The 16624-nt window shown below is 34.2% G+C and overlaps 2 protein-coding genes across 11 annotated transcripts; one reads left to right on the top strand and one right to left on the bottom strand.

The window, feature by feature from the left end:
* The first annotated feature begins 1255 nt into the window (after positions 1-1255).
* LOC133680839 (squamosa promoter-binding-like protein 2) lies at positions 1256-7984 on the top strand. 7 transcript variants are annotated; one of them, XR_009836391.1, is made up of 7 exons: positions 1260-1414; positions 2460-2605; positions 2761-3517; positions 3721-3851; positions 4629-4901; positions 6810-7190; positions 7619-7984. XR_009836391.1 is itself a non-coding variant. In XM_062103850.1 (5 exons), the coding sequence occupies exons 2-5, from the start codon at positions 2838-2840 to the stop codon at positions 7064-7066; spliced, it is 1341 nt and encodes a 446-aa protein (XP_061959834.1). In that variant the 5' UTR covers positions 2015-2605; positions 2761-2837; the 3' UTR covers positions 7067-7328. The 7 variants fall into 7 exon arrangements, 1 of the variants encoding a protein (XP_061959834.1); XR_009836392.1 differs by lacking the exon at positions 1260-1414 and adding an exon at positions 2015-2238; XR_009836393.1 differs by lacking the exon at positions 2460-2605 and having other exon boundaries at positions 1256-1414.
* Positions 7985-8495: 511 nt separating this feature from the next.
* Positions 8496-14701, bottom strand: LOC133680840 (ranBP2-type zinc finger protein At1g67325-like). 4 transcript variants are annotated; one of them, XR_009836396.1, is made up of 11 exons: positions 14544-14701; positions 14183-14228; positions 13856-13971; positions 13258-13528; positions 12867-12937; positions 12374-12425; positions 12175-12284; positions 11905-11929; positions 11679-11830; positions 9016-9383; positions 8496-8921 (listed from the first exon to the last, which is right to left on the bottom strand). XR_009836396.1 is itself a non-coding variant. In XM_062103851.1 (10 exons), the coding sequence occupies exons 1-10, from the start codon at positions 14550-14552 to the stop codon at positions 9324-9326; spliced, it is 912 nt and encodes a 303-aa protein (XP_061959835.1). In that variant the 5' UTR covers positions 14553-14701; the 3' UTR covers positions 8496-9323. The 4 variants fall into 4 exon arrangements, 3 of the variants coding, with proteins under 3 accessions (XP_061959835.1, XP_061959836.1, XP_061959837.1); XM_062103851.1 differs by having other exon boundaries at positions 8496-9383; XM_062103852.1 differs by lacking the exons at positions 8496-8921; positions 9016-9383 and adding an exon at positions 10396-10563 and having other exon boundaries at positions 14544-14700.
* Positions 14702-16624: the final 1923 nt, after the last annotated feature.

The following is a 16624-nucleotide window of genomic DNA, read 5'->3' as shown; positions in this document are numbered from 1 at the left end:
TGTAAAAATTTATTTCATAATAATTTTAATAAAATAAATATTTTTAAACCTCAACGAAAAATATTTTTTAAAATTTTAGTTTTTAAAATGCAATAAAAAAACTACTATAACGTGAAACAAACTTATCAGTTCAAGACCTAATTTGCCTAGAAATTAATAATGTAAAGGTAAAATAGACAAAATTAATAATTTAAGACTTTATTTTGTCACAACCACAATAATTCAAGAGTGAAATATGACACTATTTTTTTTCCTTTTACCTGAATACGAAAAGGCAAAAGCCCCCGGAGAGGGGGGGGGGTACGTGTCGATTATCTATATGAATCTACCAACCAAAAAAAAGGGGGAGGGGGGTATATTAACACTGTAAATTAAAATTTTTAACAAAATAACACTATTTTAAAAAATAAATATCTAGTAGAATAATATATTTTCATTTTGTTATATTTTTAAAATGTAAAATGTCATATTTTCTAAATGCAATAAGAGAGTTGTCATATTTTAAAATAGTGATTTTTAAACACGATATATTTTCAAAGCGCAAAAATTGCCAACAAGTTAGCTAATTGGATGAAGTTATATAATCGGTTGATATTTCCACATGAAATTATAATTTTATTATTTTTTTCAAATATATTTTATAAATAAAAATATATATTTTTATTCAATTTATAGACTAAAAAATAAATATCAATTAAAATCTTAAAAAATTATTATTCACATAATAATTCTCATTGATAATTTTAAATAGTCAAATATAAATTTGTTATAACCAAATAAAGATTTGTTCAAAACAAATTATATAAATAGTATAATAAAGTTTTTATGGACCAATAGAATAAATCTAAACCAAAAAGAATATCTCATTGCGTCAAATCATACTGATAATTAAAAAAAAACTATAACTTTTAATTTTATAGCATTTAAATTTTTACAAAAATTTTTAAATGTTATTTTTTTAGAGTAATTATAAAATTACTATCCCAATCATTATTAGATTTTTAAATTTTTAAAAACCTAAATTTAAATAGGTATCTCAGTTATTAACCTTATTTTGATTAAAATTTTCTAACAATTTCAACAGCTTCCAAAAATATGTTGTTTTACTAAAAAAATTTTTATTTTCGTCTCATTTCATAATTTATTTGTATTTTACATGCTAATTATCTAATTTATCAAATAAAAGAAAGAAAATGAAAACTATTGCTGTATTTATTCACTCAAAATTTTATAGAAGTGTAATAAAGCAAGCTCCTTTCTTTCTTATCTTCACATCACTCTCACTCACTCACTCCCTGTTTCTCTCATCAATCATAAACAGCAAATCAGCATTAATAATAGCTAAGTTCTCTTCTCACTTCTCAGGCAGCTTTTTATCGGAGATCCCTTCTTCTGTTTCTTTCTCATCTGAAGGGTAAGTAGTGCTTGTTTATTCGTTCTTGCAAGTTTCAAATTGAAAAGGAAAAAAACAAAGAAAATCTGTAGCATTATTTCCTTTGTTATGTTATTGGAATTCCACAGTTATAGGCTTATTGCTGAGAGACAAAGGGTTTTCATGTTTACTGTGATAGCATATTTTTGTACCTTCATGAGTCTTCCTTTAATATGTAAATGGAAACTCAAAGCTTGTGGCTTTAAGTTCACTAAAGAGCTTAAAGACGAGAAATATGTGGTGGGATTTCTAAAAATGAGGAAACACATTTTTTCCCAATACTTAAAGTGGACTTTTCACTGAAAGAAAGAAGAAAAGAAAAGAAAAGGATCCCTTTTTTTTTTTGACAGATGGGATTCCTTTTCTTTTGCTTCTACCTTTCTTATTTGGTTGTTATAGCAATAGTAGTACATTCCACTTAGTCTTACAAGATACAAAGTTAAGTTTGTTTTGTTTTTGGTTTTTATTCTTTGGTCTATAAATAATGGGTTAAAAGTGGTGAATTAGTGGATGCGTTGGGGGTTGGGGGAGGTAAGATTCTTTTGAACACATTAGGTGAGTAGGGTCTCGTCCAGGGGCCTACTTACTGTGATTAGCCCAAGCAACTTCAATGTGAATTATTGCTTACTTTTGTTGATGGTAAAAAGATGAAACCGGCTCCATTTTAATACAAGTTGGATATACTGAGACAATTGAGGTATAAAGAGAGAGAGAGAGAGAGAGAGGAGAGAGCATTTATTAGGTGTGCTGGGTGGAGACAGTTTGTTAGGTAACACACTGAGAAGTCATGGTTGTGTCTAGGAGAGGTAAATATGTACAAAAGTAGAGAAACTTGATTAATTTTTGTAGTTGCTGTTCTTGAAATCTGTGAATTGATTGTGGATGTTTGTGTTTAGAGATTGATTGATTTCTGCAAGAAACTTTACTGGGTTATCAAGAGACCTTTGTTTAGTAGATGCTTCTTTTACTTGGTTTAGTTTAGGTTTGCCTGTTATTTTGTCTGAGTTCTCTGAGCTGGGGAGTTCAGGGCTTTCGGGAGGCATCAAGAGGAATTACTTTGTAAGATTGGGAAACAAGCAGATCGGATTTTGTTCTCTTAAAGCGAATAAAGATTAACTCTGATAATTCAAAAAAACAGAGGTTGCTGGCACTTAGAATCATCAAGATTTGAAGGTGAACTGGGTTCTTCAGTTTTTCAGGGGCATATGCTGTTTATAACGCTATTCAATTTATGCAGAACCTATTTCTAATCCTGTCCAGTATTAGTATGTTTTGAGTTTTGCATGTTTAAAGTTGCAATTTGATCCTTGATCTCATAATGATTGCAGGATCTGGTGTCCCACTGCTTGTTGATTTCATGAAGAAGTATTCTTTGTGAAGTGATTCTATAAGTTCTGACTCACTGATGGAGTGGAATGGCAAACCCCACTTACAGTGGGACTGGGAGAGCCTGATAATGTTCAATGGAATAACAACTGAAAATTCTAAGCAGTTAAGCCCAACAGATTTGGAAACTGATGGAGAAAAAGGAACCGACTCTGGGTTTTTCTATTCATCTGGGAGTGCAAGCAGAAGTGGTGGTTCTAGCTCTGATTTGGAACTTGCTTCTTTCTCAAAGTGCTCGAAGTCAGCTTCCATCAATTCTTCATCAGCTGGGGAAGTTAAAACATCCAAATTCACTTTGGAGGCCTCTAAAGCAAATCCATCTGATTACAATAAGAAAGAAATTGGAAAGGCTAAGACAGCTAGTATGTCTTCCACAATTGATGCTTCAGGTGGTTCAGGTGACCAGCTGCTTGGTTTGAAGCTTGGTAAACGAATATACTTTGAAGATGCTTGTGCTGGCAACAATGTTCAGTCTTCATCATTTTCTACAGTTCCTGTGCCCTCTTTTACTACAGCAAAGAAATTGAAGTCCACTATTCAGAGTCAGCGTGCTCCATACTGTCAAGTGGAAGGCTGTAACCTTGACCTCTCATCAGCTAAAGATTATCATCGCAAACATAGAGTTTGTGAAAGCCATTCAAAGTGCCAGAAGGTCATTGTAGCTGGTTTGGAACGCAGGTTTTGCCAGCAGTGTAGCAGGTAAAGCTTCTAATGAAATGAATGGTTGTGTGTTGGAAGACAATAATGCCTGAGAATGGGTCATTTTCTACATGCTCTTTGGCTAATTGTTGTTATCTAGTGTGGTGTATTGATTATGTCAATTCTCATCAATTACTAATTATAGTAATGATTATTCCTAGCTTTTATGATTGCATTGACAATTTGGGTTTTGGATGTCAAAGGTTCCATGGCCTGTCAGAGTTCGATGAAAAGAAGAAAAGCTGCCGCAGGCGACTTTCTGATCACAATGCAAGACGCCGCAAACAACCAGGATCGGTCCATTTAAATTCAAGAGTGTCTTCATCATTATATGGTACTGGTCTCAAACTGAGACTTTGATTAATTCTCTTGAAGCTGATTTGTAGAATATGCTATTGTCATTGATCTTTGTTGTAGTTGTTTCTCAATCTTCCCATATGCTATGAAATGAAGCGATATGGATGATGCTATACAGTTCCCTTTGCTTTAATGAGGCTAAACCAAAAGGAGGAAAGAGACCCCTTTGGCTAGTTTTATATGGACTTGATGTCTCAATTTTCTCTAATTGAGTAACAAAATAAAAAAAGATTTTTCCTTGAATGTGAATGACACTTGCAAGTTAATGTCCTAATTATTTGCAACAAATTTGTATCTGCTTGTAGATGAGAGGCACATAAAAATGCAAAAACTCATCGTTTTTTAAATCACTTACAAATAAGCATATTGTGGTATTATAGTTTCAAAGGTTTCTTCCAGCATGTCTGAACTGCTATTATCATTGAAACATTCAGTTTGAGTTATGGGTATAACTTTATCTTCTTAGTTCTGACTCTGTGATGTACTGCATGTGATGGAGTCCTTTGTGTTCATTGATTGTTTAAATTTTCTTTATCAATCCCCAAAAGTTCTTTCCTTTAATGAACTCTTGGTTAGCTATATTTAACAAAGTAAACCTGAGGTGGTACCAAGTCTCACCTGTCCCCTTTGCGCACGGGACTACAATCTGGTTTACTGATATTGTTTCAACTCAGGATACACTAGTTCATGCATCTAAGTTGGTATTGATAATAACCATTCATGCTGCTTAATATTATCTTTGTTTACCATGCAGATGAAAGGCAACAGATGAGTCTTGCTTGGGATAGGGCACCACTTGTTCATGCCAGGCCTAATGCAAATTTGACGTGGGAAGGCACATACATCTCCAAGTTCACAATAACAAAAGATTATATAGCAAAGCCTGCAGAAATAGGTGGTAATGATGGGCAGTTTCACTTGCCTGGCTTTGATCTGACAAATGGCATTGATATTCAGCACCATCATAAGTCTAATAGCTCCTTACCATCTAAAGGCAAGGGCACTGCAGCCGAGATTCTCAACCAAGGTTTGTTTTGTTTTCATTTTGAGAAACTAGCCTTACAATTATTGCATTAAGTTTCTTAATGTCGATGATATGGTTAGCAATATATAAAATCTTTACTAGAATTTCTTAGCAAGGTTTCCGTGATATGTCTAACAAGTAACAATATGCTCTAGTGACCAACAATAATAATAAAGGTAATATTTAATCAAAGATCTGAAAAGAGTTTATTTTACATGAAAATGACGCAAATGAGTAAAAATCATTACAGGATAGCTTTGTGAGATTCTCCAGGTGTGTGCATTTAAATTGTTATTAATGGTGGATAATTTGAAACCTTACTGTTGTCTTCATGAAATTCCCAAGGTCCAGTTTCACTTGTCTGTAAGCCTAAAATCAACAATTAGAGCTCGATGTCAACAAGGCTTTGGCATTTGGCATGGACCTTGCTCTTAACCAATGTGATAAACCACATGCTTGTGACTGCAGATTATAACTAAAGGAAAGGTTTCTAGTGCTTCAATCATTGGACATGAACAAGGTTTCATGTTGATTGATGAATATATCAAAGTCTAAAAAAGTACATCTATGAAATATCTGCTGAATCAAGCATCAATATATCAACTTCTGCTTTAAAAAAACTATGGAGAATTCATAGTAAGATACGAAAATTTTGCTTAAAGGACTTTGGAATATAGTAATTGGTTCACTTTTGCAATTTTTCTTGACACAATTATGGGGAATTAAGATGTTTAACTGATGGATGCTAGATACAATGGGCATTAATTGTAACTGCTGTAAAATAAATAAGATTGATCTTGCATAACTAAATTAAGATGCACATAATATGTATTGGACTTAATTAAGCATTGTAGAACATATTCTGTTCTTCAGATTGCACTATGCTATTTGATATGAAAAGAGCATGATTTCTTTATCAAATTAATTGATGCTTTGAAATGGACATGATTTTTTTTATCAAAATAATTGATTCAATTTGTTTCTTTTAATCTCAATGAAGCTAAATAATTTATAATAGCTATCAATGGTCGCAACACTTGGTGTCTCTGAGTCACTGAAGTTTAGGATTTGTCCACTGTCTGTGTCCACTTGGCCTCGAGCCTTGCTTGTTCTTTTGTTGTTTTCTTTTCTTTTAGTACTGGTACATGAATCCAAAGCTATATATATTAAATTTACATGTAATAGGTAATTAGGTATGTATAAAATCGCAGCATAAGCAAAATATTGGTTGCTTTGGTGGTTTAAAATTATCTTAACTGGCACATATGAGGTTGGAGCCCCATTCAAGAGTCGAAGTACCATGATATTTCTAAAAATAATAGAAAGTATTGCTAATTGGAGATACATGGATGATAGTTAGATATCACATTAGATATTTGAGAATAATTCGGCAGTGTGATAAATGGGGTGCAAAATCTAATATTGGCAGATATACCACTGATTTTGGCAATGATGAATGCAAATAAATGTGACAAAGCCTAAATTTCTTATAGAAAAAAAAGGGACACTTATAGTTCCTGGTGGTTTGCAAGAATTATTTCTTTCTGTATTTAAGCATAGCTCTGCTTAATTTTGGAAATCAGAGATGTATGATGTGGTGGTCTGAGTGGACAGTGAACGAGTTTTGTGTCCTTGTTGATTGGTGCAAGTCCGGGGATCCTAATAAGCATAGAAGAAGCTTAAGAATGTGTAGATGGTTAACATTGATTGTTTTAAAAGTCATATGGATGAAGTATGAATTTGGAAGCATTGCTTTTTATGGAGACAATTAATAGAGCAGATCCTCATGAACAGAGACAAGAACTATTGTGCTATGGGTTTCTTTTTTTCTTTTTTCTTTTTTTGGCCTGGAGTGATTCTCCTCTTTCTAAAATTTGGTGCTTGAAATTATTTGGAATGTGAACCTTGCAGGTTTGGAAGAATACATCATTCCTTCCAAAGCGGAAGCAGCACCAGAATCTCATCGTGCTCTCTCTCTTCTGTCAAACAATTCATGGGGTTCACGTGAGCCGCAATCTATTTCATTTGAACAACCCATGCATACAAATCACACCACTCAGTCTGTGCTGCAAGTTATACCCCAAAACTCACCACTTACTTCATCAGAGTATTGGAGGACTGAGCAACCGTCAACTGACTCTCAAGTGCATACCTTGACGTCTCACTGATGGTAGCAGTTTCTTTCAAGAGTTTCAGCTGTTAAGAACATCAAAAGGGAATGACTTCAATTCCATCCAGATGAACTTACTGCTGAAGCAATTTATCATTTTCATCTTAACAAATTAAGTGAAGGTCAGTATCTGGTTTGACATTTAGCTTAGATGCACAATACTTTCTTGTGCTCACTGCAACTTAAATTTACAGTAATCATGTGGTAGTCAGTCCTTGAAACCTTTCTGCGATCTTAGATATAAAAGTTAAATTATAGTATTCTGCATTGGTGGAAGATAATTGAAATCATTCAATGTGGGGATAAATTACACTTTTTAACTCCAAATGATGCCCTGCATGTTGCAAGCGCTGGACATCACATATTCTTCTTCCCATAAACTCTCAAGTGTGAGATTGCCCCGAGTCCTTGAAATTAGTTTGTTTGTAGACAATTAGTGGATACTGATGGTAGGGGTTATAAAACTTGTAGTTATGGTGAAGTTATCATATTGCTGCGGAATTTTTTCAGTACCTGTAGTAATCTGACTAGTATTTTCCATATTCTTCAGGCACTGGACCATCCTGTAGCATACTGTTAGGATTCAGATCATGGTGATCCGAAGTTCTCCTAAAACACCATTTGGACTGGTTAATGATGGATCACTGATTTGAAAGTTATCTGTATCTGTTATTAAATTTCTAGGAACCTAGAACTTAATATTGCAACTTTTGAAGCATCTTTTGAAAACCAAGGGATCTGAGCTATCAATTTTCTTGTTCCTTCCATTCGATGCCCATGGTAAAGCTCGTCTTAGCTTCTCTTGTGCTGTAATATACTGAAAATAGTAGTACTTAAATGCAGGTCTGAATGATCTTGCAGTAATGCAGCCCTTATATGGCTCTGATGTGAACTATGAGCATGAGCTGTTTGAAAATTTGGTGTCATTACTGAATGGTGTCTATTCTGCTAGTTTGCAAGTGCTGGTTGCTGACTGATTATTTTTCGGGGCACTTGATAACCTATCATAGTTTATGTTGAAGGTAATTTTTTCCCCCTCCATGCAATCATCTCCTTGTCTGGCAGACAAGCCATATATTCGCCATTATCAATAATGATACATATGATGTCATTGGATAATAATTGGCAAGCAAAAAAACATAGCCCTTCCTGCCTCGAGCTTGAGTTGTGGTCAACCTGCTGTTGTTCTTGGGCATGTACCTTCCTTCCATTCAGGACTGTAAAGAGCAAAGCAAGCCTAATTGTCATGTATCATGAGAATTTGGATCGTCTTTGCTTGTAGAGAGCTTTCTTTTTTCTCTCTTTTTTTTTGTTTGAAAAGATTTATATATTAAAAAATGAAAGCGTCTACAAACTAAAATAAAAACTTTTTTTTCTCCGATGGGTATTATTCAATTTTTTGGATTCGCTAAAAGATAGAGGTCTGCTGAAGACAATCCAACCAAAGTTCTTATTTCTCCATTCAGAAAAGCCATTACTTACTAACACGTTATTCTACTTTCTTATTGAAAAATAATTTTAGAAAGAAATGAAAAATGGTTCTTTGCAATTGCAAGCCCTGCAAATCAATTGGTGTCACAACAGGTCCAATTTGAAGAGACATTTGTGACAGCGCTGGGATGGTTTTTTTCTTCCATGAATGAAGAGCTTGGCTTGCAGCGAAAAAGTGGGGATCACCCATGCTTTGAAGTTACGGTAACAATCACCCACTTGCGCGCGCACGTTTATGTCACAAAGCTTGGTCTTTACCTCACCTTGAAAGCAATGTTTCCAAGCTCTTGCCTTGTACCACAAGCAGGCATCTCATGGAATGGATTCTTGTCGCATCATGACGTGCCTTTTATTGATGCTATCTGGTGAAAAATAAAGCCTCCATTATTTCTTTAATTCTTACAACCCCTTTCCATTTTTAATGTTTAAGTAACAGCACACGCTAGTGAAATTCACCGTAAGCTATTGTCAGGGTGCAGGAAATTGCATCGTCAATATCATCAGATATAACTTTGCCTTCTTTCTCCTGAAACAATCCCACGATTAGAATGGAATGCGAAAACACTTGAGGGCATCAACTGGCAAAATGGATGGACTTTTGCAACCTCGTCACTTTAACAAGTATGCCGCACAAATCACCCAACTGAGGTTTGGACCAATCGTGAGGAGCTTGGGGGCCAACAACCAATAGTTGGAGTCCCAATATCCCTCCCCTCAGAAGCATCGTGGATTAAAAACCTTTCTTTTCAGGTCTGACCTTGAATTCATAACGAATGACTGGATTTCTGGAAGTTTGGGGTATCACACGAGTTTGCAGAACAATCCTGCAGGTGAACCAGATTCCGGATCACCAACCAGCCTAGAATGACAGTAAACACAAGATGGAATCGTGCTTCCACAGAGATGGAATCGTGCATCCATCCACACCACAATGAGATTGGCTACTAGTGATGGCATCAAACACGAGAACACGGTCCCTCTAAAGTGGTCCAACCCCATACCATAGGAGCAATTCCAGAAACAAAATGTCTCCTTGGATAGATCAAAAAGGGATAAGAATATATGACCACACTAATGAAAGAAGAAATCGCAGCTAATGGGGATAAACGAAGTTATGCACCTATGCTAATGCAGATATAACTTCCATCCATGAACCTCAGCCTCGTCTAAATTTTATTGGCTATTTGGAACAAAATCATGTGTAAAATTGAATTCAATTCCATATATGATTTGAATTCAATTGATAAGCTGTTGTAAAATACTAAAACACATGATTGAATTCGATTGTGCCTATGGAAATTAATTGAATTAACTATCTTGGCTTTTTTGCCCTTAAAATCATTTCTTTTTATTACAAAAAAACTTTTTTTTTCTGTTACAAGAACGCTTATATTTACCACTTTTTAACTACATCCTTGTAACATTTTTACCATCTTTATGTTAATTTTCCAGTCTATCAAGACTCCGGTACATTTATCCCACGTTACAGAAGCTTCCACTGAATTCTCTCCCTTTTTTTTCTAAAAAGGAATCAAAGTTAGGCTATGTTTATCACAGAAAACAGATCCACCCGCCTCATCACAACAGAATAAAAGAATATGATCTCGGGGAGAAGGGTGGGCATGGAATCAGGTGGTTTTTCTCAGTGATTGCTTTTGTGGTACAAGAAAAAATTAAAAAGCAGAAATGATGGTGGTTGTCATGAAAGGAAAATAGATTGACGAATGAAAAGAAAGAGAGCAGTGAAATATAGTGCTTCTGCACGCGCGCGCGCACACACACAACATAAACCAATACTTACCATAAAAGAAAAACCAAAATTCCAAAGGACACGGAGAAAGAGGAAGAGACCATTTACTTACCAAAAGAAGAAAAGGGATATGTAGTAGTTGAGATGAGAAGTGAGTCCAGAAATACACACTGCTATTACTCTAGTTTTGTGGCCACTCTATGACCTGTTTGCTTTGAGCTTACATTTATTTATAAGATTTGAATCTCTCTTATCTGCAAGAAGGTGTTAGAAGAAATGGCGGGGGTTAGAAAAGGAGAAGGAAAGAGACAGGGGGGCTTGTAAGAAATAGGATTTGTGTTGTTAAGGGTATTATTGGAATGTTGTTTTTAATGTCAATTCATTACGGTAGCAAATGAGAGGGTCCCCTCTGATTTTCTTTTGGTCATTTTTTAACAATTGAATTTCATTTGGTATTCAAATCAATACCCTCAAAAGGGTTCCAAACTCAGGAATTGATTTAACCCTTGAAATTGAATTCAATTCCAAGGGTTCCAAACAGCCTGTTAGGTAGTCAAACAAGGCATGTTAAATAGACAGGCTATCTAAAAACTCCCAACAGGTTCAAACATGGTCCTGATAGCCTTAGCACAACAAATAGGGAAGGAAATATTGCATGGATTGGAACTACTTAACTATACGACTGGTAGAGACCTAATTAAGTTATTACCTTGGAAAACACAGACGCTTCAAACAGAAGCATCTGCTGAAACAAAGAAATTTCAATGGCATAGACACAATTTCATCAAATGAGTAAGAAATATGCAGACTGCAGTATTCTAAATTCTTGGTATCATCCCACTGGAATATATGAATGATTCCAAAAGCATAAATGCCTAACTAATAGAAACCATAACCAACCTGTAGAATCTTAACCAGATTAAGCTATGCATCAAAGGATCCATAAAGACCAGCAGACCACAATACCATTGCTAGTAATACAACTTGACAGACATCATGAAAAGGTATAGTAACTCGACAACCGCTGCAACATGAGGACAACAAGACTGACTTTCAGACACCCATATTGAGCAAAGCTGGACGACAACTCTGGACCTTCTCAACCCTCAAACATGTCCTAGTACTCACTGGAACAGTAGACAATTGCAAATCAATGGTTGCAGAGAGAAAGATAATTGACAATTAATGAGGTACATAGCAAGAACTACATAGAAAGAGATGACTGGGAGGGGAGGGAGAAAGAAGGAAGAGGCCAAACATCCTTCTCACTAATGATCATTGAATTTGTGAAGAGTACATATGTTATTGATGAGCAAAACAGTTTCAAACAATGAATGGAAATACAATGAAGATGAATCACATAACAAACCTGATCATCCTCATCAGGTGCCGGCGAAGGAGACTTCTTTGACTCAGCTGGTTTCTCAGCCCCACAATTTTGTCTATTGCACTTTGTCCGGAATGGATAGTTTATGTTGTTGCATTTTTCACACTTCCAGCTTCCCTCTGGCATTTTTTGTTCTGAAAGGCAAGAAGCTCATTAGTATCAATTCAGAATATGAAGCTTACCATGTGCGGGATTTAAAAGGACTTACTGGAATTTTTGTCAGACTTTGCAACCTACAATGGCAAGAAAATATTGAATATTAGACAACTTACCATTATTAAACAAAAGTATCAACTAGAAATTACCATTACTAGAAAAAACTACAAACTAAACCAATAATTTTGAATTCCCAGTAATTTTCAAGCTTATCCCAAGTTCAGTGTCCCAAAGAGTACAAAGACATGAGAAAAAAGAAAGGCCACCAAGCACAAAAATAATTGACTGATTCTTCTATATTTAAGAAGAAAGTAGCACAGACCTGGGACCCTGGCTTTGGAGTATTGCACTTCCTCATGTTACAAACAGTCCTAAAAGAAAAGTTGATGTTCCCACATTTCGGGCATGTCCAGTCATTATCACGTGATGCATCTACAGTGGCATTATAAGAAGAAAAGATCAAGGTTGGAGAACAAAGAAGTTTCACGTTGTTGCTCATACACATCGTATTGATGACAAACCTGAACCCTTCTTCTGAGATATATCATCTGGGAAAAAACCTGGCCTTGGCCCCTGGAAGAAATAGCATGCACTTATGAATCAAGCACATATCCATAAAAGAAGATTGCTAGAATCTAAAAATACATGAATTGCATTCTCTCTTAAAAACATAATGAACTATGAATTTACATTTGTATTTATTAGCGTTGTTATCTACATACATAGACACAAAATGCTCACCAATTGGCATATAAATAAAGTGAATGTAATATGCTTAAACATGAACTATCAAGTTATATGAATACATAAAAACAAACTATATAAGCCCCTAAAAATACAAAGAATAGCATATACACAGGAGTATTTTTTGCATTTATGCACACAAATTTTGACATGAAGCAAGGCATCTCAGGAACCAATTAAGCATAATGTGAAAATCACTGTTTTAAACCCCTAGTCATGTTTCCTAAATTCCACAACTTAGCAAATTAGTAAGAATAATTACTAACGTACCATAGCTGCAGGGCCCATTGGCATACCTAATCCGTACCGGTCCATTAAGGGGGGCATTGCATACATCCCACCTGCAGAAAATAAAAAACATTACTTTATAAATGCAACAGAAATTATTCGAAGTACATACATAAATAACCTGCAATAAAGTGCATCTAAATAGACCACTGATTAGAAACAAACAGTGCTTAGAAAGAAAAGACACCAGAAGTTCAATTTATCAAATATAAGGACAGATCATGTACACTATGATACATAAAAACCAGGAAAACAAACAAGGGATCGTGAAAGAACCATTGATAACAAATAGTAAAAAAACTGAAGAAACAAAAACACAAACCTAGAGCCTGATGACAGTTTTGTTTTTAAAAAGAAAAACACAATAACATACCATTTCCCATCATAGATCCACCAGAATAAGGAGGTGGTCCTGAAATATGCAACGGTCTATATGGACTGCCACCAGAAAGGCGGCTGCCATAGTTGTAATGATAAGCCGAGCCCCCAGTGAATGGAACGTCGTATGGAGGAATAGATGACCCATTGAAGAGAGAAGAACCATATGGTGGCACACCCATATACATTGAAGAAGGTGCACCAGAACCTAAATAAGGAGCTGATGAATAACCCTGTGGTGCTTGCAGGGGCTTGGCAGCAGATTTCTGGCATCAAGGAAAAAAAGAGCAAATATATGGATTAGAATCCAACACAAACAACAGGAAAAGTCAAACACCATAACAAAACAGTGTGTCACGATGAAGACTGAACAAGCATAGATTAATCCTAAGCCACCCTATCTTTTAGCTCAGGTGGCTATTAGTTTTGACACTAACTGCTGGCTACAGACAGCCTTGTGTAAGTCTATCATGTTTGGTTCCTGAAATTACCAGTAATTCCACCTAAACCCAATTTCATAACAAGTAAATACCCATCAACACACCAGCAACACTCAATAACAAGTAAAACAGGTCACTGCAATTATGACTCACCGAAATATGATCAGCTGGCCTAGGTTGGGTACAATTACGCATGTTACAAGTAGTCCTAAATGAAAAATTGACATTGCCACAGCTTGGACAAGTCCAATCATCCTCCCTGCGACTACCTACACAGCAACGAACACAACTCAAATCCAACTTCATAACCAAAAGCAAAACCAGTTGTCCGAAATGGGCATGAAAATGCAATCATTCTACTCGATGGATATGCCCTGTCGCACGTGTTTTCAATTAATATGCATAAAGTCGCAAATCTTAAAAAAGTTAAAAGAAGCACTTTTTTGAAAGAAAAAATAGTGATTAATAAGAATTCCGTACCATCAGTTCTTGCGCGCTTCGCTGCTGATGAATTTCTGTTATCCACCTGAAGAATAAAAAAATTAACAGTCAAAAACCACGAAACATATCAGATTGAAAAAAAATAAAAAATTCTATACGGCAATTCGCAATTTAAATGGAATCCAACTCGATATATCCAAAACTGTAAATCCAATTTCTCAAAATTAAGTAGTCTTTGGAAAAATTGCAATTTACGAAAACAATAACAAAAAAATTAGATCCATTGGAGTTCAGCGCAGAAACAAAAATTAGAGAAAAAAAAAACTAGTAATCTTTCAATTGATGCGTAATCAATCGAAAGAAAGAAAAAAGAAAAAAGAAAAGAAAAGAAAAGAAGAACCTGAGACATGGCGTGGTAATTGGGTCTTTAGGTTTTTTTCGACTTTGGAGAGGCTGAAACAAGAGGCTGCTTTATTCTGCCCTCCTGTAGAAACTAGAAAGCAAGACAAGAAGTGGGTGTTATGCGAGGGGAAATTTTTCTGTTAAATTAAATTAAATTTGAAAGAAGAAATCCTTGGCATTTCACAATTTAAGTGAAAAAAATAATTATTTTACTTTTCTTTATTCGGGTAATATCCTCGTTTACACCTGATTTATTAGTCATTATAATAATAATATTTAATTATTATTTCAAAATAAAAAAATAAAAATAGTGAAAACATTGAAGAGAAGATAAAAAAAATAAGATAGTAATATAACTGTGATTGATACAGGGCATTAAAATAAAGTGATTATCTATATATTATGTTTGGTTATATTAAATAAAATAAAAAAATATATAAAAAATATTTTATTATTAATATATATTATTGTCAAATCTAGAAAAATAATTATATATTTTTTTTAATTTTAGTTTATATCAAGTGTTAAAACTAATAATATTATAATAATTATAGTTATAAAACCATGATTGGTCTGGCGGGTTGACTGAGAATCAGGTCGACCCAAGGCCCAAGTTAGTTCGAGTTTAAAAAAAACTTAAAAAATAATTAACTCGACCTGAATTTATCAAAAACCCAAGTCGACATGGAATAACTCATGAGTTAAAATTTGTTGATTTTTTTTAAAATAAATGGTTAAAAAAGGTTGCTTTATTAAAAAAAAAATAAATAGATTAGGTCAATCAGGTTGACCCTCCAGACCCTTATCTCAGGCCGGCTCTAAAACCGGGCTTTAAAACTATTTTAATAATCATTTTATACATATGTTGACTTAGGTTAATCCGATTTAACTTGCCTAACCCGTAACCTAAGCCTTGCCCTAGTTAACTACCAGGTCGAGTATTAAAACTATAATAATAAAAAAAATTATCCTTACATTGACCCGAGTCAACTCAGATTGACCCTCATAATCTGTGACCCGAGTCTTGCCTTTGGTTGACCCCTGAATTTGATTTTAAAAATATGATAATAAGCACTTTTATTCTTATGTTGACTCCCTGAATGCAAGACCATGAGCTTGTCTTGGGTTAACCCTTGAACCGATTTTAAAATTATAATAATAATTATTTTTATCATTATGTTAGTATGGGTCAACAATCAACCCCATATATGACCTGACCTTGCCTCGGATTAACCCCCGAGTCGAGTTTTTAAATTATGATAATAATCATTTTTATTTTTATGTTGACTTGGGTCAACCTGAGTTTACCCAACTCGTGACCCAAGCTTTACCTTGGATTAACCCCCAATTTGAGTTTTGAAACTATTATAATAATTATTTTTATTATTACATGTTTTAGTTTAACAATTATAGAATTGAGAATTTTTTATGATGATATTTTAGAAATAAAAAATAATAAATATTGTCTCTCGAGACATGTATACCTCATGTTTTGAAAATACAAAAATTCACTTCAAAATTATATTAGAGACAAAATCATTTTTATATCTTTGACTCCTTAACCAAATATATTTTTGTTTTTATTATTCTCATCTTTTTTATCCCAAAATAATAATTTTTTCAGGTTGTTTACATGTTAAAATTACATAATTATTCTAAAAACAAAACTATTAAACTTTTGTCAATGGGCTTCATCATCTTTTTTTTTTAAGCATGATAAAATTATTATATTACTCTTAAAAATAAAAATTATTAAGCTTGTCTTTAAGGGTTTTTAGTATTTTCCACCTGTTTTTTTTTATTATAATCAAGTTGATATAATTTGGTATTTTAATAAATAAAAAATATTATTTAAAAATAAAAAATGATCGGTGCATGGAATGTGAACGTTAGTGCATGGGAGATGATCATGTTATTTGGGTTGTGTATAAGGCGTCTTTCACTAGCATAACAATGGTTTTTTGGGCGATGTTCGAATCTCTCTAATAGCATCTTTATTTATGGGCAGCACAATTAGCCAATGAATCTCTAGTTTGGTGTCGATGTTATTTTTTTTCTTTTTCTTTTTTCTTTTTCCAC

Source organism: Populus nigra, chromosome 1, assembly GCF_951802175.1.
Source record: "Populus nigra chromosome 1, ddPopNigr1.1, whole genome shotgun sequence".
Taxonomy (NCBI): Eukaryota; Viridiplantae; Streptophyta; class Magnoliopsida; order Malpighiales; family Salicaceae; genus Populus; species Populus nigra.
Note: the sequence above shows the minus strand (reverse complement) of the source record. Positions and strands in the feature narration are given on the sequence as shown.